Consider the following 26,726-nt stretch of genomic DNA (forward strand, 5'->3'; position numbering starts at 1 on the left):
ACCCTGAGAGCCCAGGGTCTACAGCTCCCGAAAAGGGAACTGCCCAAGAGGACAGGCCTGACAAGGCAAATAAGGGAAAAACAATGCAGCCTGGGGGCTAAGCCTTTTCTCTTTCACTTTCTTGACATTTATATTTACATTTCTTTTAATACATTTTCAAAAACTTCCTCTTTTTTTTGTTTACAATTTTCACATTTTCAAAAGTCCCTTTTTTATGTTTTCAAAAACCCCCATTTCTCTATTAACAATGCCACTGCAGCCCTTCTGTCACAAAAATAATCAGTCTGAAGTATTCAATCATCTATCTTTTAACAACACTACTGCTGCAAATGAAAAGCTGTCATGGTTTTGAATGCTAGGACTTTAAGCTGGAACAGTGGGTGTCTGTCTAGAGAACCCCGGAAGCGACACAAACCCGGCACGAACTCTCCCTAGGGAAGGAGGGAGGCATACCGTTCTGGACGGGGCGGAGTGGCCGGTCAGGGACATGCTCTCCTGGATCGCCAGCCGCAGCTTCAGCTGGTGCAGCGGGTTGCTGATGCCGATCTCACGCTGGATCTCCGTGTCCAACAGGGCGACAGGGTGGACATGATGGCACCGCTCTTCAAGTCGGCTGGCAAGCAGCCACCTACCAGGCCGGGATCCCGACCCAGAGTTGGGGACAGGAGACAGGAGGCAGGAGGTTATGCGTGCCTGTGGAGGGACTGACACACCCAGCCCAGGACAGGGGTGCGGGTGCGGGTGGGGGTGGGGCGCCTACACACCTCCAGCCAGACCACAACAGTTGGCCCGTCCCACTGTGCCAAGGCCCGCCTTGTCGCCTGGCTTCCTCCAGCAACTCATGCCTGCAAGTAACAAAACATTCAAAATTCAAGAATCACTACTACACACGGGTATAAAACAAGTTAACCTAAGTATTTATTTTCTTCATAAATTTGAAAAGTGAAATAGTATGTATCTCACCATTTTCCTTTAATCTTCTAAACCGTCTACTTAATGAGAGTTCAGACATATTACAAAGAACCCCTGAGTCATGAAATGCTGAATGAGTCCTCGCAATTCCTTACAGAATCACCTTCTTCCCAATGAAAGAATTATTGCCAACCTTAAAGGATTCAGAAGTCTGCACATCCAAGGGAGGGGGGTAGTCAAGGAAAAACATCCACTCTTCCCTTTCTAAACAGTGAGGACAGATACATAGAAGAGGAAACCACACCGAGATCTGAGCAGAGGAATCTGTCCCAGAGAGAGCTTCAGAAATGCACACCATTTCACAACAGACGCACAAAGAGCAACACAGACTTTCAGCACAGAACACTACAACACAGCAAGCAAGGAGAGGGCTGGATGGGGGCTGTTTCTCTCCTGCACTGCTGTTCAGCTAACTAGCTACGTGGTAAATTAAGATACTGGTTATTCTTTTTGACTAGGCCACTGTGTGGCTTGCAGGACCCTAGTTCTCCAACCAGGAATCAAACCCCAGGCCTCCTGCAGTGGAAGTGTGGAGTTCTAGCTACTGGACTGCTAGGGGATTCCCTGAAGATACACAGTGGCTTTTCAATACACTCAAATAGCATCAGACTTCACTTAAGACTGTGAAGTCTATGTATGGTTAAAGCTCGAAATGCTTCACATCAAATTTTAAGTAACTGTTCCTTACTTCAACCTTAGGTTTCCTAGAATAGTAAATACTCTATTTTCTAGGAATAATTATACCAGAAAACACAACATGTATCTTAATAGCTCAAAAAGTGAAAGTGGAAGTGTTTTCGCTCAGTCATGTCCAGCTTTTGGCGACCCCATGGACTGTAGCCTAGCAGGCTCCTCCGTCCGTGGAATTTTCCAGGCAAGAGTACCAGAGTGGGTTACCATTTCCTTCTCCAGGGGATCTTGGATCTCCTAGGGATCAAACCCAGATTTCCCACATTGCAGGCAGATGCTTTACCATCTGAGCTACCAGGGAAGCCCCTTAATCGCTCAAAGAGAGTTTTAAAAAAGGCAAACTTCTAAAATTCCCGTATCCCAGGGGAGCGAGCATGTACCATGTGCCTGGAGTTTGTGTCCCAACCGCAGCCACCATCCAGAAGCAGATGGAAGGCTCGCCTGGCTTCTGCTGGGTGTGTTTCCTTCCTCGGCTCTAAGATATCGCATCACTCTGCTGTCAGTGGCTCACTCTCAGCTGAAACCTCTCTACAGAGACAGCTTCAGAGACGAGCCTGGGGGGCTGCCTGTTCTGCTGCAATGACCCTGCTCAGCCCGCCCTGCGGGGCTACTTAGCTAGGACCACCTGTGCCCCCTCGAGGATGAAATTGGAGTCCCCAAGTGCAATTCTTTAACACACTTGCTTAGCAGTAAACTGATGAGGCATGCTTCCTCGCGTTAAAATTAGAGTCACAGGAGAAAGACATTCGGAAATACAGTGAATTCTATGGGGAACAGGTACGCCCAAGAGAAAGCCACACCCTCTGTGGCTGACAACGGGCACTTTAAAGCAGGACATGAACACCACGGTCAAGCTGTCCTTCCTAACAAGATGGCTGTGTGAGCTTCTTCCCATCAAATGCTCCACACGTGACACCACCCAGACAACAGGTGTGGCCTTGTTTTCTGAGACTGACCGTCCGCACAGCCCAGCACCTCCTACGAGGGGTCACTGGGCTCCCCTTCACCAACACCGTGCCCTACTCCTGCAGCACTGCTCAGCTCAGAGCCTGGAGCTGGGGACGAGCCCCACGGGGAGGCTTCAGGACGCACACAGCTCAGCAGACCTGCTGACTTGGCTTCCCCTGCGAGCTGGCGCATGACAGTGTCCACCAAGGGGAAGAGGAAAGACAGCATTTAGAGCAGGAGGTACATGATGCCCGAGGGGAGTCCCCGCACGCCCAGGACACTGCGATGACCAACAGGGACGCAGCAGCCTTGGCCTCCACTCCTCATGGAGCACGTCCAGCACCTGGTGAGCCCGCAGTGCTCTCCCTGGGAGTTTCGACAGAACGTGAAAATCTGAGATTCACCAACCCTCAAAAATTCTCTGAAAGTGGATGCATTGGCTGTGTAAATTTAGCAATTAAAAGAATACCTTTGAGACAAATTGGGGCTTAATAGAAAGAAAATAGTTTTGAGAAACAAAGTGATTCTCACATCTATAATGCCATAAATATAAACTATATTCGAGTGATTTTTTTCTGGAATACTAAAATATTTTTTCACGTTTTATAGATAAGGCATTTTCCCTGTAGTCAATGTTGTCTCTGGTTGACTGACAGAGCTGAGATTACCCACTGTGGTCAGAAAATCCTCGTACTTTGAATTGTTCTCTGGGAAGCCACCAGAACATCCTAGAATTTGCCATGGTGTAGCAACAGAGCAAAGAAAAACCCACTTGTGCACACCCACACATGAACACACACACACAGAGTAAGACGTCTCCCTTAACGCCAGATCTAGAGAAACCTGCCTACCAGAAAACGCACACACACACACACACACACACACACACACACCCCTAAACACGGGCACCGAATCCACTGGGATTCCTTTAAAATTATCCTTCCTTCACTTTCAAGACAAGAGGCACAGGGGTCCTGAAAGTGACGACAAGGCGCACAGGCTCCTCACTTGCGGGTGTCCCTCATGTCCTCGTGGCTGGCCATGCGCAGCGCCCCATCTGCAGCAGGTCCAGCCGAAGGGACCGCAGAGAGGTGGGACTCGAGGTTTCACTTTTGATGGTGGACTTGTCATCTCGTACCTCTTCCCGTAAAGCTGGCAGCTGAGGGAATGAGGGAAGTGTAAAACTGGGTGACAATAGACTGTGTCGAATGCGTGATCTGGAGCTCTGTGAATAGCTGAGAAGCTGTGGAGTAGCTGTCCCCATGTCAGCGTTTCTGTCATTGAATGTGCCGTTGATGCTCTAGTGTGACCGTCCCGCCCCCCCCATCCGGGTGGCAGGGACCCCCACGTGGCAGCCCCCAGGCTTGCTCTCTCCAGCTCATCCACCCTCTAGAAGTTTCCCCACCCTCAGTAGGAGTGGGCGCTGCAGGTGTGTGTGTGTCCTCGTGCCCCGTGTGACATTGCACGACTAACCACAGTCTGTGTTTGCACGCTTCCTCCCGTGCTCTTGGGACCAAGCGGCGTGGCGGGAACGCAGAGGCTGGATTGTGCTACAGTCAGGACTTACTCCTGCTGAGCTTTGCGGTGAGTACAGGCCGGCCTGGTCCCGCGGGGGCACGGAGGCCACTCCCTAGGAGTGGAGGGTCAGCAGGTCTCCAGAGCTCGCGCCCGAGAGAGGAGCCCTCAGCGGCAGAGAAGGTGACCTTGGTGCCCGCCTGCCACCTGAGTGGTCAGAACATGGCCCGAGTCTCCCTCGCGTCCGTGCACACGGGTGTCCCTCCCACAGCAGCAGTGCTGCTGGCCATGCCCTGCTTGCACGTTCTCGGAGGGAACAGGGCCCAGAGCATCAGGGGTCACAGGGCTGCCCTGCCCTGGGCCTCTTCATCCAGAGGCCAGTGTTTAACACAGAAGTGCCCCGGCATCTGGGGGTCAGCCACCACTGAGGGGCCACCCTCCCTTGCAGGGGCTGCTCTGGGCGGTCCTCTGGTGGGTCCAGCCCGGGAGCCCAGCCCTGCTCGAGCCACTCTGAGAGCAGGAGGCTGTCTGCTCTGTCCTGTTCACGTCTCAGCTAGAAAGCTGGATTGGGTTTTCAGTTTTTTTACCAGCAGCTTTTAGCTATATGTCAGAATAAAGCCAGCCACAGAGTTCTCTCCTTGATCTGCTTGGCCCTTCACGTTTCTCTGAATTCTCAAAGCAGCTGAAGCCCAGAATTGGGTGGGGCGGGGTGTCTGGAGAGAAGGGGCTCGGGCACCAGCTGCCGTCCCAGGACTGACTCGTCTATGTGTTTGTTTCCAGTTTACCCGCACTACTTCTGTAGGTGATTATACAGCGTCCAGAATACGACAAAGGCTACATTTTGAACTTGATGCAATCTTTAATCTGTCAATACTTGTTATCTGGACCATAAGATATTTTATTACAGAGTTTTTAATTAGCGAAAAATTCATGAATACCAGAGGAAAAAAAAATGTTCCTTATATTTATGTAAACTTATGACTTCATTTATATACTTCCTTTTTCTTGTATATCCAGGCTATGAATATCCTTTCAGATCAGTTCCTGTTCTGATACCTGATTTTAGTCTTTCAAATGGTTGTACTGTAATACTTGTCTGTATAAATCCTATGAACAAATATAGGGCTTTTGCAAATGATGCATTTATTGTCATTATTCTTGTTTAATTTTTAAATGTTAAACCATGAGAGAAGCGGTTTTACTGTGATTGTAAATTCATGACGACACGGTGAGCATTATCCTTCCAGAATGTAACCAAGCTCTCCAACAATCACTCTGAAATGAGCGAACTTAATTTCAACCAATTGTTGTATTTTAACGACTGACCTAAACTGTACTTTGTTTCTGGGAAGAAATGCTTTTTGTCTGCAGCGTGAAGCGATTTAAAAGCACTGGGTGTTAAATGTGAGCTTCTAATGAAATTTGGGCTGAAAGGATAACTAGAAGACGACTATGAAAATCTCTCCTGTAACCTAGTCTCTGTGGACCCAGATCCCTCCTCTCCGGTGAGACTCTTCGAGGACCAATCGGATGCCCTGCACCCGCTGCGGAGCCATCGAGCTGGACAGTGAGGGCGCCACATCCCCGACAGACAGACAGCAGAGTGCAGCTCTGACAAAGGCCTTATTTTTCTGATGTAAATCATCTCTTTACATCTGTTTGTAAACCTGTTTAAAGAATGGACCTAGGCATACATTTTTAGATTTTGATGACATAGCCATTTTGGATAGTATAAGTAGCAAATGTAACTTACTTTTTCAGCAGCACATAAAGCAGCCAGCAAGAGATGCGTTCAGATCATGGTGCCTTATTATGCAGCTGATCTCTCAGCAGACACAGACGGCACGTCTCTTTACATGTGTGTTCTGCCTTTCCTTGTACAATTCATTGTTAACATTCTGATTTTCTATTAATGTTTTGTGAACTTCCTGAATATGTGACAAAGTATGTACAGTCTACTTTTGAACTATTTCTTATCACAGTATTATTTATTGCTTTCTTTCAATAAAGTACTGAAGCAAAATTTCCCACTGCCAATAAAGAGTGCCGAGGGTAAGCTGTACTCTCAGTGAGAACAGACCAGAGCTGGTCATGGGAGCCCGTGTCATCACACGGACATTCTGTTAAGAGAAACGGATGGATACAATGGCAAGGCTAGAAGGTGGAAGTATAGGTGTCCCCAAAGGACAACCAAGCTGGTATTCATGTCCTTGGCTCCAGAGACAAGGGACTCCATCACTTTAGCACCTGCGGGGACAGGGCCCCTCTGCTGCTGAGGCGTGGGCAGCAGGCCGAGGGTGGGAACAAAGTGCAGGTGTCGAGGCTCACCGTGGATCCCAGGGTGGGGAGGCCGAGGGCAACCCTGACGTGGACCCGAAAGATGCACTAGGGAGTGTATGTGTGCACACTTGTGTGTGGGAGCTTTTCATGTTATTTTAGTCAACAGTCTTTATTATTCATATCTCCATAGAAACAAGAATGTAGCAGGGGGAGGTGGGAGGGAGATTCAAGAGGGAGGGGACACACGTACACCTATGGCTAATTCATGTTGCTGTCCGGCAGAAATCAAACCGATATTGCACAGCAATTATGCTTCAGAAAAAAAGAACATAGCAAGGTGGTCAGGAAGTATGAAACAAAGATTTCTCATAGAGATTTATAATCACAACTCTGTGTACATCTGGGAGCAGGCTGCCCACCACCATCAGACCTTCCAACCAGCATCAGACGTTTAACCTCCAGCATCAGGCCTTAGTCGAGCATCAGGACCTCCCCCAGCATCAGACCCTAGTCCAGCATCAGATGTTCCCACCCCAGCATCAGGGCCCTCCCCCAGCAAGAGGCCCTCCTCCAGCATCAGGCCTTAGTCCAGCATCAGGTCCTCCCCCAGCACCATGCCCTAGTCCAGCATCAGATGTTCTGCCCCCAGCATCAGACCCTCCCCCAGCATCAGGCCCTAGTCCAGCATCAGACCCTAGTCCAGCTTCAGGCCCTCCCCACGCATCAGACCCTTCCCCAGCATCAGACCCTAGTCCAGCATCAGGCCCTCATCCAGCATCAGAACCTCCCCCAGCATCAGGCCCTAGTCCAGCATCAGACCCTAGTCCAGCTTCAGGCCCTCCCCACGCATCAGACCCTTCCCCAGCATCAGACCCTAGTCCAGCATCAGGCCCTCATCCAGCATCAGAACCTCCCCCAGCATCAGGCCCTAGTCCAGCATCAGACCTTCCCCCAGCATCAGGCCCTAGTCCAGCATCAGGCCCTAGTCCAGCATCAGACCCTCCTCCAGCATCAGGCGTGGCAGCCCCACTTGTCTGACGCTCCTGAGCGCACTTAGGCAGCCCCAGAGCAACAGGACAATAGCTCTTGCAGGATGTGCATCTTTAGGAATCACCTGTGGAGCAGCAGCAGCTGGGGTCTGTTTCAGGCCAAGGAGAGGCAAAGAAGAGGCACTTGTGCCGGAGGCAGCGGTGGGTGTGGGCACGTTCCCCAGCTCTGCTGCCTCCCGGAGGGGGCTTTGCTCTCCTGCTCTTCTCACATGCTCACTCCAGGGCCCCAGGGCTGTGTCCTTCCAGATTCACGGTCTCCTTGATATCTCAAGCCCAAGTCCTGAGTTGCGTCCCAGTCCGGCGTGGCAGAGGACTGGGAACACCCAAGCTCAAGGGCTGAAAGGATCCCAGAGGGACAGCCGGGCCCCAGCAGGTGGCAGAGCAGGCGATGAGGGTGGCCGCCCACAGAGAGCCCCACAGCAGCACTGGAAGGAGAGCAGGGATGCCTTAGCTCACTTGGGGACGCTGCCTGGCCTCAGCACTCAGATGTCACCCCCAGCAGCTCTGGGGACACAGGAAGCCGGTGAGTGACGCCACGCCACTCGGGCCGTGTGGGTGGGCACTGCTGACCATGGCCTCGGTTTTTGTTCCGGTTCCAACTGTCCCTCCAAGGGCTGGCGGGCTCCTCCTCCGAATGGCACAGATATTTTCTTTGTGAGTGAACACATCCCAGCTTGTTTCTGTTGGCACTGTTGTCGCTCTTCGTGTGTTTTCCACTTTTCAACCTGTGCTTGCTGCTCTTCCAGTTTAACTTAGGAGCAGCCCCCTTATTTTCTGCATTTCCTAGTTGTCAGCGTTCCCTGGGGCTTTCCAGGTGGCGCTAGCGGTAAACATCCTGCCTGCCACTGCAAGAGATAACGAGAGATGTGGGTTCGATCCCTGGGTTGAGAAGATGCCCTGGAGAAGGGCATGGCAACCCACTCTAGTATTCTTGCCTGGAGAATCCCACGGACAGAGGAGCTCCTGGGCTACAGTCCCTGGGGTCACAAAGAGTCAGACACGACTGAAGCAGTTTAGCACACACTCAGGTTTTAGTTCAGTCACTCAGTTGTGTCCAACTCTTTGCCCCTCCGTGGACTGCAGCACTCCAGGCTTTGCTGTAATTCAGTCTCCTGGAGTTTGCTCAAACTCATGTCCATCGAATCAGTGATGCCATAGAACCATCTCATTCCTGCGGCATCCACCAGAGAGGTGGCTGGGGCTCGGCAAAGTGCATGGTCCCACTGCGTGGATGTGAACCTGCCCTCACCACTGCCTCGCCGCGTGACCATCACTGTCTCCTCCCCTGCAAATCTGAAGGTGGCAGCAACTGCTTGGTAAGGGGCACACACAGCATCTGGTATACAATGCACCATCCAGCTCAGTGTTGTATTCACTAATAAGAGGGATAGCACTGAATAATCTGCTCCTTTTTCTCTCTTCTCCCTTCACTGTGCTCCAGACCACATCTGTTTTACTCACCCTGTAAGTCCCACACCCAGCAAAAAGAAGACACTCAACAAATGTCTGGCTGAAGAGGCAGGAACATACCCTGTCCTTAAGGAGATGAAGCCGAGTGAGACGGGGCCCTGATGATAACACTGTGTGATGAGGAGACCCTAGGATGATCTGCATGGCTGTGGGCTGGGCGGGGGGCATGGGCAGAACCCCTCATGAGCTCCTGGGGATGGGGAAAGTGGCAGGAAGGAGGGGATGCTGTTCCTTGTGGGGTGCCCACAGATTGTACCTCACTCCTCTCTGATGAGCACTTAGGCCGTTTCCAAACACTTGTCACTGTTCTGGAGGAAACAGTTATTGCCCGGCTCCTACTCAACCCATTTCGTAGAATATGTTTCTCATCGGAGTATAAGCATCTGCTTTACTCATTCCATGCTCCGTTCACCCACCCATCCAGCCAGCCATCTGTTCATCCACCTGTCCACCCATCCACTCAACTGATCTGATCATCTGGGACGCTAGAGAAGACAGACGCCTCTTCGGCTCCTCCCAGAAGGACACCTAGCGTGAGTGACAGGAGCCTCGTGGGGACAGCGGGGGAGACACAGAAGGGACATACACGCAGACCCTCCTCCCTCTGAACGGTGAAGCACCCACCTGGTCCTAACGCCTCCTTGCTAGTGTGTCCAGGCCGGCCCTTTTCCTTCTTGCCAAACCAACGACCGATGGAGGACTTGATGCCCTTCTTCTTCGGGGCTTTCTGCAGCGAGTCCTGGCTGCTGTTGCTGTTGCTGGGGTTGCCCCCGGGACCGTCCTGAGAGCCTGTCGCGCTTCGGGGAGAGAAAATGCCCTTTAACTGGCACCCTTGTGCAAACACACACCCCTCCATAAGACCTACTGATAGGTAGGTCACCAGCAACACCCACGCCTCAACCTCTCAGCAGACAGTGGAGTCTCCTTCACCAGCCACACTCCACACGAGCGATGCAGGCTTCCGGCCACAACCAATGGCCCAGGAAGCTGAGATTCTCTGACTGGAGCCCTCCCCCAAGGAGGGAGGTCTTCACTCCAGACGAGCTGGTGCAGAGGGCGCCCCGACCCTCCCTCAGGGTCGCTGCTCGGCAGGTGATGATGCTCCCAGAGAAGGCGAGCTCCCCAGTTCTGGGCAGTTCCCCCCGCCTCCTGCAGGGTGACCGTCCTCGGCCGTGGCAGGAGAGCGACGTTCACTGTGCAGGGCTGCTGGTCAGGTGACCACATGTGCCCTCTATCGAGTGCTGCCTGGCTCACGACGGGAGCTCAGCAGGTGGGGGTCTGAATGAGAACAGTGTCAGTCACAGGAGGGGACAGACAGTCTCCTGAGAGGAGGCCCCTGAGGAAAAGGGAGGGACCCTCAAGAGCAAAGCCGAGAGGCATGGACCCGTAACCATCAGGAACTCGCCCCAGGCCTGGCAGACCTCTAGCAAGAGCAGGAAGAGACCTCCCACAGGAGTCAACACGTAGAGACAGATGTTTTCTAAAATCACTGAGGTCACTGAGCTCTTCTCCCCCAGCACCTGAAGTTCACCACTAAACACAGGCACCGAATCCAGTGGGATTCCTTTACAACCCTCCTTGCAACTCTTTCAAGACAAGAGGCACAGGGCTCCTGAACCTGATGACGAGGCGAGCAGGCCTCTTACTTGCGGGCGTCCCTGATGTCCTCGTCGCTGGCTGTGCGCAGTGAGCCCGTGAGCCGGTCCAGCCGAAAGGACCGCAGCGAGGCGGAGGTAGAGGTTTCACATTTGATGGTGTCATCTTCTACCTCTTCCTGTATAGCTGGCAGCTGAGGGAGTGAGGTAAGTGTAAAATTGGCTAACAATAGACTGTGTCGAAAAAGGCTATCACACAGGCTTTACATTATAACCAGAAACTTACTTGAAAATATATTAGCTATGCTATCCGCCAAATACAAAAAAAAAGCCTTGTTCCAACTTAATGCCATCTTAAAGGACTGTTTGTCCGAGAGAAGCGGGGCCATGGAGCAGCGAGAGCACCCCACTGAGTGCAGAGACCCCGGACGGGAGCCTCCCTGCAGCCAGGCTCTGCACTCCCTGAAATCCAGTGACCAGATGGCCCTGCCAGGCAGGACAGCAGAGCCACGCCAGCACCGAGAACCCTGCATGGCATGAACTGCCCTGATGAAAGGACTGTGCTCATTGCCAGATGCTGCTCAGAAGCACCACTAGCAAGAGTAAGAAACCTCTCAGCAAAGCCGTCCAGACCTTTCTATTTGAAGGAGAAAAGGAAACAGCTTGTACCACCACCCAAGATCATTTGTAGTGATGATGCAGGTTACTGAACCCATGACAACAAGTCAAACACAGAAAAGGTACCTAAGCCCTCCATGTGAACACCATGTGTCTGGCTTGTATTTCTCAGTAACATACAGACCAGGGGCTACACACTGACGTGCTTACACCCAGTTTGAGTGTCATTTGCTCCCTGGGGTTTACATAAAGCTCTCCTAGGTCTTCACTAAGAAATAATCTTGTATCAACCTAGAGGGGTGGGATGGGGAGGGAGATGGGAGGGAGGTTCGAAAGGGAAGGGATGTATGTGTGCCTATGGATGGTTCATGTTGAGGTTTGACAGAAAAGAACAAAATTCTGTAAAGCAATTTTCCTTCCATTAAAAAATAAACTAATTAAAAAAAAGAAAAAGATGATCTCGCCTGGACTCCCAGCTCTTCCGCTAGTCCTGGGTCTGAAGATAGGAAAGACACTGGTGGCAACAGTGTGGGGAACAGATGAACCCCTCGGGGTCCAGACAGGTCTCACTTATACATTTGGGTGTGTGGTTAAGCAGGGGAGCTTTGAGGAAACATGCATGGCAAGTATTTTTATAAACAATGAGTGTGTTGTTTTAACCAACTAACCAGTCCTTTTTAAATGGGATTCTGTAAAGAATACTGATCCCGTGCAGCCCCACAGGAGCTTGGTGACAACAAAGTGACTTAGTGCAAAATACAGCTGAACTCATTTAACAGCAGCTGGATAAACTGGGCACCCTCCCCTGATCTCTACCAAGAAACCTCAGACAACAGAAGGCTACAAAGGCTAGAAATTATCCACATGGAACTGAACGCGGATCAATCTCAAATTCAAGTGAAAATAAGCACTTATAAAAATCAGAAAACAGCAAAGAACAGAGCAGGGAAGTGACACACCTGGGTTGTCTGTGGACTCAGTGGAGACAAACACCTGCCTTAGAGTCAGGGGCCACGGCCAGCCCCTTCCCCCGGGCCTCCTCCTAAGGAAGGCTCTGGGTCCGCAGCCTGGCCGCCCTCCCCCAGGATGGGAGCCGCCCCACTGGTGCCCACATGACTAGGATGGGCAGTGCCGTGTCCTCACTTACCAGGAGGGCAAAGCAGGCCACAGAGTGGGCGAGCGGCACACCCAGGGCACCAACCCCGGGGTGATGGTGCTGCTCTGCTGTGCCCAGCAGAAGGGCTCCCGGGCACTGAGCTGCGTGAACTGGAGCACGGCTGCCCGAGTCCTGCAGGAAGGCCCCAGGAGTGCTCCATCAGCGGGCTGGGAGTGGGAGAGGGACAAGGAAGGCCAGCCCTCAGGGCACTGGACTCCAACAACAGGGGCTCAACCAAGTGACCAAACGGGAGAGGCAGCGAGCTCCCTCCTGATGCTCCCTCCATCAGGGATGCCGTGATGGACACGAGAGCCTCTGGAGCAAAGCGGGCTGGACAGCACCACAGGAAGTGTCCAGGCTCTGATCAGACCAGTCCGAACCACACTGCTGGGTGTGGGAGCCTGGGCACGGTGCTCGGCCTCTCTAAGCCTCAGTGTCCCTGTCTGCTGAATGGGGATAACAGCAGCCTGGACCTCACCTGGGCGTCTGCGGGAGTAGATGACAGACTCGGAAAGCACTCGAACGGTGCCTGGCGCACAGAGTCTCCTGCACACTGCTACCCACCGTCATTAAATTGGCTTCCCCCAAATCTAACTCTATGGCTCTGATTCAGTCATTTGTTTAAAAAAAAACTCTAAGCGGAAATTCCACGGTGGTCCAGACATTAGGACTTGGCACTTTCACTGCCAGGACACTGGTATGATCCCTGGTTGCGGAACTAAGATCCTATAAGCTGTGCAGCAAGGCCAAAAAAATAAGTGAAGAAAAATTTAAAAGTAATAAATAATACTATGTCTATTATAAATAAGCATGAGACGATTAGAAGGCAAACAAGTGGGAGATAGGCAAACTGTACAATTATCCCAACAAATGACCCTTTTCCAACAGAACCATCTCATACTTTAAGTGGTGGGTGAGTTTCATTACTTCCATTAAAATGTCAATTATTCACCAGTACATAACCACACAGTGTTCATTCATGTAAAATGATAAGGACTCTCTAATACTTCACAGAGAAACAGAGGCATGCTAAATTACTAAATAGTTTACCTTTTGACAATGCTTCCTTAAATCACTAGGCTGATAGATGCATGCAAAGAAATGAAGAGAAACCAGATTTCTTGCGACTTTGAAGCTAAAAATTCAAGAATCAGTATAGACAAACACAGTATAGCAAAAATGATGGCAAACATATAAGTGAGATGAATATTTAGAGAACATGTAACTGGAAACAGAACATTTCTTTTGACCACAGAAATTAAATGAGCTATTCAAGATTTACTAGAGAAACACTATAAATTATTACTCAGGAAGATACAATTCTATTACAACATCATGATGTATTAAAGCACAGCATTCTGTACAATAAAGGCCCTTAACAGTTGTCTATTCTCAGCCAAACTTCTCTATAAGTTAGTTTCTCTTCATAAAAAACATGTTATACTTTAAAGTAGTAATAACTGATGAGGAAGTTACCATAATACCTATTTGAACACTGAACAAATCGAACCATCTATTGGACATTAACATAAAATGCTTACCTAGCATTTTGATTTGATTTAAAAGTTCTCAAAATGAATGTATTAAAGCAGGTTCCCTGTGAAAATATGTAAGAAAGAAAGCTAGCATAATAGCAGGTGCAGTCTTTATATTTTATTAACCATAGAAGATGCTTTTTAAAGAGTCTAGCAGAGACATTAACTGTGCAAAAGGTGATGAGATTTATAGTCTTAAAAACAAGCACCAACACAGAAAGGATATTGTGTCAAAAGTCCATTAATTCTACACTGAAGTAGATCATTTCTTTAGGTAAGGATAATCTCATTTATGAATGACACATGATATGCAGTTTAGGATCCATCTACATTACGCTTGTAACTGCATAGTGCTATGCTAATTCAAATTACTGCTATGGGGGAAAACACCATTTGATGAGACATGAAGACAAAGCACAAACCCGACTAAGGGGACACCGGCTGTGGACCACAGCACTGCTATGACCAGAGCAGGTGGGAGGACGGGGAAGGGGAGATGGATGGGTCAGCCGCAGCCTTGGGGGCGAGGCGGGGCAGTGGTGGAAGCTGGGGTCTGGATTGACAACCACTGAGCAGACAACAGGATGAGCCAGGAAATCAAAACCACTGATGAAAGCAGACACACCGTCAGAGAACTCCAACAGCAGGACAAAATATACAGAACTGTTCTTTTAGAAACACTCGGAAAGAAATCAATTGTGAAACTACAGAGAAATCGTCACAGAATTTTAAATATCAACTAATTAGCCAACGAAGCAAATTATAAAAAGTGTCTCCAAAGACCACAAAATGGACTAGTTACCACTTCACATGCCTCTAAATGATTCACAGTTAATTTAATTATATGCCGACTAACAATGCAGCTAACATGAAACGGGTGGTAACCAAAAAAAAAGTGAAAATACAAGCGCAGTTACAAAGCAGAGTGTTGTAAACATGAGTTCATGGGGTAAACAGCAATGCACTCACAAAACCTCAGCTAAACATGGAAGAAAGCTGGAACATGTGCTTTAGAGCCGCACACTCTGTCACCAAAAGCCCTAGGTCGTCATCCCGTTTTCAGACTCGGAAGAGTGAGGAAGCCAGACTTCTTCACTGGGGCCCTGGGGCACCGGGCTTTTAACCTGGTTTCACACACAGAGCTGGCCTCACCGCGCGGCCAGGCCCATCAGCAAGCAGACCAGTTGAGATTCCTAAGCCAGGGGTCCAAATATCAAGACTCATTTGTCGCTGTGTGATTATGGAATGATTTCGCTCAGTCGCGTCCGACTCTTTGCGGCCCCATGGACAGTGGCCTACCAGGCTTCGCGGTCCATGGGATTTTCCAGGCAAGAATACTGGAGTGGGCTGCCATTTCCTTCTCCAGGGGATCTTCCCAACCCAGGGATCGAACCCGGGTCTCCTGCATTGCACACAGACGCTTTACCGTCTGAGGCACTAGGGAAGCCCGATTCAAGACTAGGCAGTTAAAAAAAAAAAAAGTTGTAAAATAAAGAAAAAAAAAACATAAAAATCTTAGACCTCTGAGCGTAGTAAATGCACCTGATTTTCTTCTGGGTAAAAAGAGAAAAAACAAACAAAAGAAAACCAGTGTGCTCGGGGAGGAACGCGGCAGGGAGGAGGCGGACACATACCAGAGTCATGAAGCCCCCCTTGTCTTCTTCTCGCTCAGGGCTGGGCTGCCTCCTTTCGGGCATGGAGCGCCCTCTGCTGGGCGGGAAGGAGCCGGCATGCGAGGAGGCGGCATCCAGGTTGAGGGAGCTCGAGGAGTTAAAGCGCTGAAGGTTGCTGAAGCTCCCACTGCCCACCCTTCTCTCAATCCCCTCCGCCCACTGATCCGTTTTCTCCTTGTCTTTTTGGATCAACCTAAAACAGAATAAAATCATCACCTGCCTTTGTCAATAGAGGAACAGGTCTGGACAGCAAATGTGGGCTTGCATTCTGTGTCACGATTAGCAAATTCCAGGAAGAGTTGCTCAATTAACGTCTCAGCAAAAAGGTTCAGCTTTCCCTCTTTGGAATATTCTCAAACTTAGAATCACTTATCATTGAGTCTTACAAAGTGGCCCCTCATCATTCACGTTTCATTTGACTTATTTACTCTAACACTCTGATGGGGCCTGGGTGGTGACTCTCCCTGTGCGGAGATACCTGAAGCTGACCACCTTTACCTTCCCTGCTCTCAGGGCAGAGATGCACGTGAGTGCCTCAGAGCTTTTCCACTGGGAATCCGGAACTCCGTATAACCAAAACAGCCATTCACGAGCAAGCTGGAGTTTCTAAACACAAGTCTCCAGACCAGACGAAGTGCTGAGTTGAACTTTTCATTTTGTTTTAAGCTTGTGTATGTGCAAACGCATCACTTGATGAAGTTCTCCACCAGCTTTGTGTGAGTTTCTGGATTCAGGTCAATGTGCTGCATTGACCTAGAATTCACAGTTACTGCTCTTCTCCCCTAATGTGTCATGGATGATTTTATATACAGATTCAATGCATGATTATGCAAATAAAATGATTTTCCAATTAAAATACAAGGTCCTTCCAGGTAGTAAACACTCCAGTTTCACTTCTACTTATACAACTTGAAAGTTTTTCACTGTTGACAAGTTGATGGACAGAATTGACCATTTACATCAAGTCAACTTGTTGCATAAGGAAAAATCATTTTTACCTGACAACTTGCTCTAAAAATAAAAATATTAATACAGAAGTGTTCCAAATTTCCTACAGGGATGAGGAAAGACGATCTTTCTGAGATTGTCTGTGCTCAAACACGGCCCACAAAGTAGTCTGTCTCAGCGTCAAAAGTACAGGCAGCACCATCTGCGTTTGCTGGTTGTGCCATTCACCCCTGCCTTTTACCCGAGCCCCCCGCACTCGACCGGCAGGAACGGGCACCTCACCAGGGGTGACGGGATGAGAACAATCTGAGCAGCAGCTCTGCCAGGTCCTGTGCAGGGTCACCGGCCTGCGGCCACTCTGAACGTGGACTCGGGACAGGAGGCACAGCTGTGCAGGTGTGGCACCAGGCAGGCCTCGGGGCCCCAGCCACCCGGCTGCACCCAGACCCAGGGCCCCCTGCTCACCACGAGGCGGGCCTTTGGGTTCTATCCTGTTTTGTAAACTGTTCTAACTGCCAAGACTCGGTCTAAAGAAAACATCTAAATATACTGATGAGATGAGAAAAACTCAAACACATGTCCTTGGATCACTGTCTTACAAGTCAATCTTCACAATGTATTAAGTTAAAAAGGAAAATGCAGATCTGAGTGGGAATTTGCCAAGCTCAGAACCCCAGCTTTTCTGTTCCAGGTGGCTTTTCACCAGAAGGTAGAAGGCTCCGAGGGATACACGAGGGCGAACCCTCAGTGCTGGAGGGTGCACAGGCCACAGGGGACACTGCCTCGGCACCTCACCCACCTTGGGGCCCAGAGCTGAGGGGGGACACCCCACAACGCCCCCCCAACAGAGTGCTGACACCACACTGTGGACAGAATGCCCCGGCTGACTGAGCTCTATAATCAAGGGCAATCTCAGAACTGAAAATTCCTGAAGCAGACCTGAAGTCAGTTTTCTCACTATGGAACACTCAGACTTCTCTAAGCAGGAGACAGCTGCTCAGAGAAGCCGAGCCTCCGGGGAGCTGGGCTCAGGCGCACCCACCAGCTTTCTTCGTTGATCCTGTCCAGCTGCTTCTGAATCTTCCCGGCCGGAGTCTTGGCATCGGACTCACCGCGGGGAGACAGCAGAGCGGGCATGCTAAAGAGGGTGTCCCGGTCGCCCTCGCCATCTGACACGCCCTTGTCAGTCTTGAACAGCTGGCCAACGTTGGCCAGCACGCTGGCTTGCTGCTCGAGCTCCCGGTCCTGATCTTTCAGGGGCTGCACCTGGGCACGAGAGGACCACGTCTCGTCAGCAACATTCTGGGCACCTCAAGTCTATCAGGAACTGAACACAATTTTACATGGAAGCCCTGACTTTGGACAAATGGGCCCTGCTTATGAGACTGCCATCTCTTAAGCGAGCAGTACTGAAGAAATGGGCAGGAGGAGAATCCAGTTCCTAGATGGCTTGGTGACATTCAGGTCTCACGTGGACGGAAGGCAATCCTATGAGGTTATCCACAAGGGTGGGCTGATGGAGTCAGAGACAAAAACCGAAAATTACAAAAATATATCCTTGCTTCCATCAGCCAGGCTGAAGGAAAATTAGAAAATAAAACCCTTCAGCTCCGCAGCCGCTGGGTCCACCCCACCGGTCATCACTGGTACTAGTTCGCCGAGGAGTGCCGTCCTCGCGGGTTCCCAGCCCTCCGTTTTCCAGGCTGGTCTGAACACGCACAGACAGGAGTGAGCAGGGGCAGCCAGTGGATGGGAGGGCCAGCCTCCCGTGGCTCTCCTCTCAGGGCACAGGCCCTCGGGCTGTTCTGGGGATGGCCCCTCACACCGCAAGGGCGCCTCTGTCATCTGAGACGCATGCAAGAGTGCCTGCTGGGCCCCGTGCCGCCCTCCCGCTCTCACACCTCACACCCTTCTCTCCGCAAATCTCCCCCCTGCCCCACTCTCACCCAGGTCCTGCCTTGTTTTCCCAGACATGACCTCAAAGCAACGGAGGGGCAGCCTCGAGCTGCTGGCTTGCCGGCTCCCTGTCCCCCGCGGCCAGTACCTTCGCTTTCTGTCTTTGTCACGACCCCTCCCCAGGGCTGGGCCACCCCTTTTCCTGGCTCCAGGACCACCTGCCATCATTCCTGCTCCGCTCCAGTGAACTAGCTGCCTATGGATTCACCCCCATCAGCCCGATCAGCACATCCTCTCCATTCCCTCGCCTTAAAATCGCACATTTTTGAACATTTTCATTCTGAGAAATTGTACTCTAAGTGTTCCATAGCAAATAGAAACACTCAGAACAATACTAACCCTTCTAAACCATAATGAATAAGAAGTTACATCTTAGGTGTAGAAAAGCTTCTGGAGGAAACATGGCAAGCCATTGACGACAACGAAGTCTATAGAGAGAAGCTGGACTTGGGCTCGGGGTTCCGGTGGTGGGGGACAGGACTCACTCTATTGCCCTCGCTCCTCTCATTGCTTTAGACTGTCTCCATGGACCTCACATGCATTCCTGGGCATTCCTCACATTCATTCCTCTACACCCCACTTCACTTCCTCACGGGGTAAAACAGGTCAAAGGCCAAGTTTCCGAGTCACTCAACTCAACCTGGCAGCTCTGTGCTGTTGGCCACGGCAGTCACTCGCCTTGTGCAGCCACTGAGGATGTGACACAGGCTGGTGCAAAGCTCGATGTGGAAATCACACAGATTTCAAGACTCACAGTGAAAAAAGTGAAACGGGCACACTCGCAGCCCGCTCATTTTTAGGAAATTTTAGATTGTGTATGTGGCTCCTATTATCTTTCTGACAGACAGCACTGTCCACGTGAAAGGCTCATGCTTTGTCTCAGCTTTCAGGTGAACCCAGAAAGGACTACTTAGAATTCTGAACCACACACAACGGCCACACACTCTAAATCCACCTATAATGCAAATCACATTCAATGTTCAAAACCAAAAACGCTATACACGTTACAGCAGTGGACTAGCCATAAGGAAAATGTAACTCCACTTCCGCTAAGCATCTGCAATAACTGTAACAATGAACCCAGCTCAGTTCAGGTCTTAACACATTTCTAAAGGACTTAGAGATTTAAGGACCATGTCGTTTTGCATTTCTTCTAAATGATTTTTTGCATTTTCAACTTCCCATAGGAGAGAATTCTGAAAAAGATACATACAGTGCTTTAGAGTCAATTCTTAACAGACGTTGCGTGGACTGCCGGATGGCTACTTTCCTGTCTGAAAGCATAAAGCACCTCGGGATGAAGGGCGGACCTCGTGCCCAGAGTGAAGTGTCGGCACAAAGTGGGATGACAACTGTTAACACCAACTTGTACACAGGAAGACTCCTCCTTCCCCGACTGATCCTCTAGATCCAAGGAGGCCAATTCCCTGGGATAAGTGAAACTGCTTTGTACTTGCTTTCAGCTTTTGCAGTTCAGTGGTCACTCAGGAAACTGGCGCAGGTTTCACATGTAAAATTCAAACCTGAGACAAAACTATCCCCACCTCAGGGCCAGCCCACAGGTCAGGGTGAAGTGAGCTCTCTAGTGAGGTATGGGTGTCACCTTGGGTTTTGTGGGGGAAAAATGTGCCGCAGAACTTGTAGTGACCATGGGACTCTCTCAGACAAGCGTCGCCCAAGCACCGACCTCGGCGAAGGTCCTGGGCCTCGTCTTTAGGGCATCGGTGCAGCTGGGACAGGTTTTCCCTGAACCTCCACCAGACTGTTGCCCACTGAGCTGCTCTGATAGAGGTTCTCAGACATTTTCCAAAGCAAATAAAAAGAGAGATGGCTGGAGTTGGAACATGAGAATGCTTGCTTTTACTTGCTTCAATCTTTTCTATCACATTATATAAAAGATCCTGAACTAAACTTATTGATTTGGCTGCATCGGGCCTTAGCTGCATCATGCGCGATTCCTTTGATGTGATTGCTGCGTGGCACGTGGAATCTCAGCTCACCAACCAGGGATCGAACCTGCGTCCCTGACCTTGCAAGGCAGGCTCCCAGCCACTGGACTGCCAGCAAAGCCCCAGAAATAAACTTCTAAGAAAGAAACGAAGGGGTGAGGGTGGACCTAGAAGAATGTTCTAGCACAGCGGCTGGTAACATCGGGGCCACTGGTGATGCCGCCTCACTGATGCTTTCTGGAAGGGTTGCGGGCACACATCTATGTCTGTTCCTTTACACACTGCCTGTGGATGCTGTCACACTTATTGACTAGCATGAAGGCATAAGGCATCAGCATTCCAATATTTGTAAAGCAAAACAAAAGTTTACTCTGAATTGGCTTAGTCATAAACAGAATCCCAATCTCAACAGCCTCTGAGCAGCAGTTCTGAAAGTAAGGAAGTGCACCCCTGATCGGGAGACATTGAGCTCTTTGCTTAAGCAGAGAGGGAGCCTCACCGAGGTCTCAGGATGGGAGTCAGAACCACAGCCCCTGGGAGCCCACATGTGGGGCTCTGCAGTCCAGGCCCAAGAACACAGCTATGGTGGGGACAGTACTGACCCCTGAGGCTGGACCTGGGATCCCCACTCCATTTCCTGGATGGTCGGTACCGCTGTGTGGCCAACCCTTCCAGGAAACCTCTCTCAGGGCTCTCTGATGCGAGCCTCCACCAGCGCCCTTTCCTGGCGCGCCTTCTGTCCCAGCGCAACTTCGGTTCTCCTCCTGCCTAGGAGCAGCCATCCTACACACACACCCCACGTCTGGACCAGCAGTTTGGCATGTGGGACTCCAGCGCCACGTCCGAGGCAAGCACCTCCACACCTGGGCACCATGCCTTCCGTTTCACGGGCCTCGGGCTGGCTCGCTCAGGTTTGACGGCCACTCGTAAGGTCCAACTGTATGCTGAGCAGCTCCCCAGCCTGGCTGGTCAGAGCAACAAGCGTCCTCCTTGAACGTGGGGACCCCCTGGCCCCTGCCCACCACCTACGGGAGACCACATCTGGTCCTGCTCCTGAGGTTGGGTGCCTGGATCAGCAGACAGGGCCACACACGCACACTGGACGGCAGAGACAGGAGCAGCGGAGAAAGGCAGCGCCGGCCCCGCCAGCTGCGTCTCCAGCCCACACGCCCCTCTCCTCCATGCTGCTGGGTCTCTCTCCCGCCTGTCGGCCAAGAACAGCGTCAGCTCCGCTCGCAGCGACCCTGTCCTGATGGCACGCGGGCTGTGACCGCAGGGACGGCAAGCGGGCCATGCTCTGTGCGGACCACTGGCCCCGGGTTCGCGGAGGGCACACCCACACGCCTGCTCGCGCAGCCAGCGCGGCTTCGTGTGTGACACGTGCGTGACGGAGGGTGCTGGTGACAGGCTCGTGAGAGGAGAGGTGCTCCCCTGGCCCCAGGCCCCCTCCTCAGACTGCCTGGGGCGAGCCAGCGCGGGCAGCAGGCAGTGGCAAGCACGGGACACACAAGGGCACAAGTTCCAACAGTTTCACCTCCTTAGTGGCAGAGCTTCCGGAAGACAAAAGTTCAGACTACAAGGCCGACCTGGGACAGACAGCAAAGATGCCAGGGGAGAGAAGAAACCAACCCTTGAGGGGAAAATCACAGGCAGAAGGACGCCCCCTGGCGGCTGTTAGTGACCCTGCTCGGGGAGGGTTTGCGAGCACAGGATACCACCCTCCTCTGGAAACTGGCTGGCCCCTCAGGTGCTCCCTGAGCTCCAGGCAACTCTCCAACTGCCAGGCCAGCACAGGCCCGGCCCGCCTCTCCATGCCCAGCCAGTGCCCACCAGCAGTGCAAGGCAACACCTATCCCACCAGAAGGATGGGGTGGCTGGCTGGCTGTGGGCACCATATCCCCAGCAGTGCCACGTCTCCTGGACGTGGCCTCTCACCCACAGGCTCCCGGGGACTGCAAGCTGGGAGTGGGGCCCTGGGTCTGCACCGTGCCCTGCTGTGACTTATTCAACAATATATAAATAAAGAGTTAAAACTGTGTTCATGACAGAGCTATTTTGGCCATCTCTTAACGAGAATGGGATCTTTCTCGTTCTTTATCCTGCTAGGCTTTGAGTTGCTGACTGAACTCTGAGCAGCAGTGACTGGGAGCTGAAGCATCCTGGGGACACACAGAGCACAGGACAAAACTGCAGGGAAGTTAACACAGGGATGACACGGGAGCGGGGACTGTCTGACACTCAGGGAGCACTCCCATCTCAGACGGGCAGCACGACCCCCGGTCTGCGCTCCTCTGTGGACTGAGCAGCACGGGGAGGGGCACCTTGAGACAGCAAGGGAACAGGCCCTCCCCGCGCCCCCGCCCTGGGGACCAAGAGCAGCACCTTGGAGAGCGCAGCCACCGGCTGAGCCAGCTCAGCCACCACTTCTGTCAGCATCTGCTGCAGCTTCTGCTCTGCCAGCTCCAGGCACTCCTGCAGCTGTCGGTCTTTATCCTCCTTCTACAAAGGGAGAGCAGAACATCAAAACGGGCCAAGCGGTGCAGCCTCTGCCATTGTTAGTAAGCTGAGACAAAACCTAAACGCATGAGTCTACAGGATTATTTCTGTTTCGGAAGCCGCGTCACGGTAATTTTTCTCTCAGTGTTCCTGGGCTTGGTCTCAGTGGACAGAACACCTCCTGCCAGAGTATTTGCTTTTCCAAACGTCTCCAAAGAAGTCTTAAAAAAAAAAAAGTTCTTATATATTAAAGAAGATCAGGTTTCTGTAGAAGCTTATTCATTCCTATTGACAAGTTAAGGGTCAGTACTGACCCTTCTTAAAACATCACCAGAATCATCATTTGAAGGGAACCCTACTGACCGCAGACAGCCATGGGCTTGTAAGCCAAAATATGGCTTTCATCTCCTCTGAAATACAGACCTGATCAGAGTGTGCCTGGGGAAATGCCAGTCAACTAATATTTGTAAATGCATGATTATTCTTTTAACAGATCTTCTTACTCTGAAAACTTTCAGTGTAGAACATTTAGACAGATTCTTTTTTGAAAAAGAAAAAAAATGAAATGATCTATATGCTCGGTTTCCTGAGAGGTTAGCATTTATTTCTAAGCAGCTTTCTTATTTTTTCTGTGTGTGTATTACTCTGTGTACATACATAAACAATAAGATGTGCTTTAAAACCCTCAGAAAACAACAGCATATGGTACGTAGTATTTTCTGATCTGCCTTTTACAGCCATTATTTTGTATATCGCAATGCTCTTAATTAGCATTCCGCATCATACATTTCAATGGCTTTCTAGTATTTTATTTTTGTAGTGGGGCCAATGATACACTTTGTCACACACCAGACTGACTCACTTTGTTTTGGAGAAGCCAGATTTGGGTTTCCTGATTAAGTCCTGATTCTGTGAGACCACACAGGAACAGGAGCAAGTAAAGCTCACCAAACCACAGGAAGTACAAACCCTAATCAGACTGGAGCTCTAACCCTGCCTTTTGTCACAGTGACCCCAGTTCCCAACAGGCAGCCAGCTGCTGTGAAGTGCCCTGCTGCTCTCTGCTCTTTCAGTAAAAATGCTAACAAGCCAACAGATTCAAGTCAAGTAAAACAAGAGTCAGGAGTGGAATTCCACAAAATGGTCAACCCAAATCCCAAATAATTCAAACCTCGAAGTTGCAGTCACCCTCAATTTTTAAAAAATGTATTTCCTTTCAGTACAGTTGATTTATCATGATGTACATCCACACTTTTGAACGCAGTATTTTAGGGTCATAAGAACTTTACACTGGGACTTGATTTCCAACATGGGAGTCACATGAAAAGGTCTTTACCTTCCTTCCTCAGTATTCACTACTACAGAAGTCAGACACAGTTCAGGAAAAGCCATTACCTGTCGATGCATAGAATCCTTATTTGCGATTTCATTTTCAAGTTTATCATGGAGGTTGTGCACAGAGATGGCTTTGCGCTGTGCAGCGAGGTAGCGTTTCTCAAGTGTAGTGATTCTCTTCTCCATGTCCTCCTTCTGGGCCATAGCCTACACCAGGCATTGCAGAGGAGAAAAGGTAAGTCATTATCATAGAATACTCCAATACACTTAAGAGTAAAAAAGCGAGACTAAATCCTAAGTTTCAAATCAAACATAAAATTAGTGTCCTCAAAATTAAAGTCCTAGACATGGCAGTTTTCTGAGATGTGAGCAAAAACGCGCCTACCTCAAATGTCGCATTTGCCGTGATGGCACCCATCTGTCTTAACGTCTGTCTGGCCACTCGATTTACCAAGCTTCTTTTCTACATCATAAACCCAACCAGCAAACAAAAAGTACACTAAACTACTCTGTCATTGCAAGAATTCCAGGAGAGAAGGTATCTGGCATGAAATGAGGATCTCTGTCTCCTACACCATACAGGTGGGCTTGACCCAGAACAGGGAGGGACCTTCAACAGATCCTACAGGCAGCTCTGAGGCTCATTTCCTCAGGTAAAAGTTGAAAAAATCTCATGCAATTTCCTCAAAATTAAATAAGAATATTAATGAGTAGAAACAGAAGTCGAAGTGTTACACAACTGGGAGCAGCCTTCTCAAGCCTAGTTCTTCTCAAGCAGTTACACCCCATGTAGGAAACGCTCAAACCAGGAGCAGAGCTTGCTGCCGATGCGAGTCCTGTCCGCCGGCTCAAAATCCATTTCAGGTCCCTCCATGCTCACTAAGTAACCGATGTTGTCCTAACATTAAAAGTGAAAGGTCTTAAAAACGCTTTTTCCAGAATTCTCTGTGTATTAATCTCTGCCACCTAATCTCCTCATGTTGCCAAAGAGTAGTGTGAACACGTTATACAAACATGTGCAAATACTTCTGTATTGAGTTCTCAGACAGATTACTCACACCGAGCTACTAAACAAGTACACCTGCTCTGCTCTTGCTCACGCAGCCATGCCAAGGCTGAGATCACGGGGAGAACAAGGGACCCACATTCCGCCTCAGGACAACAGACACGTCCACTGTCACTCACTTCACGGATGTCCTGCTGTAATTTCACTTTCACTTCCTTGGACTTGAGGAGGTCCTTCCTGGCCGTGTCCAGGTCCTTCTCCAGCTCTGTTACGTGGGCAGAGAGGGCTGCCAGGCGGTCCTTCATCTCTCTCTGCTCCCGAGACTTCTTCTTGATGATTTCCTTGAGCTCGATCACCTGAGCCAGGTCTTTGTCGCGGGTTCTCTAAGGGGGAAAGGAAACCTTAGACAGCCTTGTTTTGGGAGGGAGGGAACGCAGCACTTCCGGGAAATCGGTGAAGTCAAAACTGTCTTCTGCGCTCTGGGCTCACACGACCCTCACGGCCACTCAGACCTACATGGTGCATTGGTGAAAGGTCTCAACAGCCCTGCACAGACTGGATAGTAAGACGAGAACCAGACAGAGAATGAGACCGAGGACATGCCTTTCCATTGGCGCTTGGCATGTTTTCTTGCTTGTGATTTACATCAAGCACCCTGTCCATTAGTATCTTTTTTGGGTTATTCTTCTCTTTAAGAATCATCAGTGAAAACCAAAAAATTGCATCAGAATAAAGAAATAAGTAAAGACAGCAAAACTCCATTTGGAAAAACTCAACTCAAAACTGAAAATACAGCATAAAAAGAAAATACATGGTGATGCTATCCATCCTGAATAGAACCAGGTGATTCGAGTCAGAATTTGTCTCCTCCTGGACAAAGGGGTGCTTAAGAGATCCTGCAGCTCTGAGCCACAAGTCTAGTTTACTAGTCATTAAAATAACCCAGGTCGGCTGGTCCTCAACCAGAAAGATAAAGAACATCTGATGTCCACCACGACAGCCTTCATACTTTCTTAAAATGAAAGGATACAAATGACAAACTCTTGGACTGCAAGGAGATCCAACCAGTCCATTCTGAAGATCAGCCCTGGGATTTCTTTGGAAGGAATGGAAGGAATGATGCTAAAGCTGAAACTCCAGTACTCTGGCCACCTCATGAGAAGACTTGACTATTGGAAAAGACTGATGCTGGGAGGGATTTGGGGCAGGAGGAGAAGGGGACGACCGAGGATGAGATGGCTGGATGGCATCACCGACTCGACGGACGTGAGTTTGAGTGAACTCCGGGAGATGGTGATGCACAGGGAGGCCTGGGGTGCTGCGATTCATGGGGTTGGGAAGAGTCGGACACGACTGAGTGACTGAACTGAACTGAACTGAACTAACTGAAATTACACGATGAATGATCCAACTTACCTTGTTATGCGTGGCACCTAATTCTTCTAACAAACTACACCTTTCAAGTGCTCCTCGTGTGTTGATGTGTGTATATACGTGAGTGCACTTCTTAGTGCAAGGTGCTGCTGCTGCTGCTG

The 26,726-nt window shown here is 50.2% G+C and overlaps 1 protein-coding gene across 1 annotated transcript in view; it reads right to left on the minus strand.

Moving 5' to 3' along the window:
- Window positions 1–210: 210 nt before the first annotated feature.
- LOC138423747 (liprin-alpha-1-like) overlaps window positions 211–26,726 on the minus strand; it is a 29,308-nt gene continuing 2,792 nt past the window's right edge. The window contains 18 exon segments of the mRNA XM_069560038.1: window positions 211–567; window positions 570–616; window positions 619–657; window positions 767–805; window positions 808–845; window positions 7,579–7,627; window positions 8,121–8,154; window positions 9,535–9,721; window positions 10,571–10,713; window positions 13,344–13,373; window positions 15,463–15,694; window positions 17,492–17,715; window positions 21,811–21,927; window positions 22,737–22,853; window positions 24,246–24,392; window positions 25,371–25,574; window positions 25,795–25,897; window positions 26,609–26,657. Of these exon segments, the coding sequence (XP_069416139.1) occupies window positions 364–567; window positions 570–616; window positions 619–657; window positions 767–805; window positions 808–845; window positions 7,579–7,627; window positions 8,121–8,154; window positions 9,535–9,721; window positions 10,571–10,713; window positions 13,344–13,373; window positions 15,463–15,694; window positions 17,492–17,715; window positions 21,811–21,927; window positions 22,737–22,853; window positions 24,246–24,392; window positions 25,371–25,574; window positions 25,795–25,897; window positions 26,609–26,657 (2,003 nt within the window). The 3' untranslated portion in view covers window positions 211–363.

The sequence above is a fragment of the Ovis canadensis genome, chromosome 18, assembly GCF_042477335.2.
Source record: "Ovis canadensis isolate MfBH-ARS-UI-01 breed Bighorn chromosome 18, ARS-UI_OviCan_v2, whole genome shotgun sequence".
NCBI classification, from domain to species: Eukaryota; Metazoa; Chordata; class Mammalia; order Artiodactyla; family Bovidae; genus Ovis; species Ovis canadensis.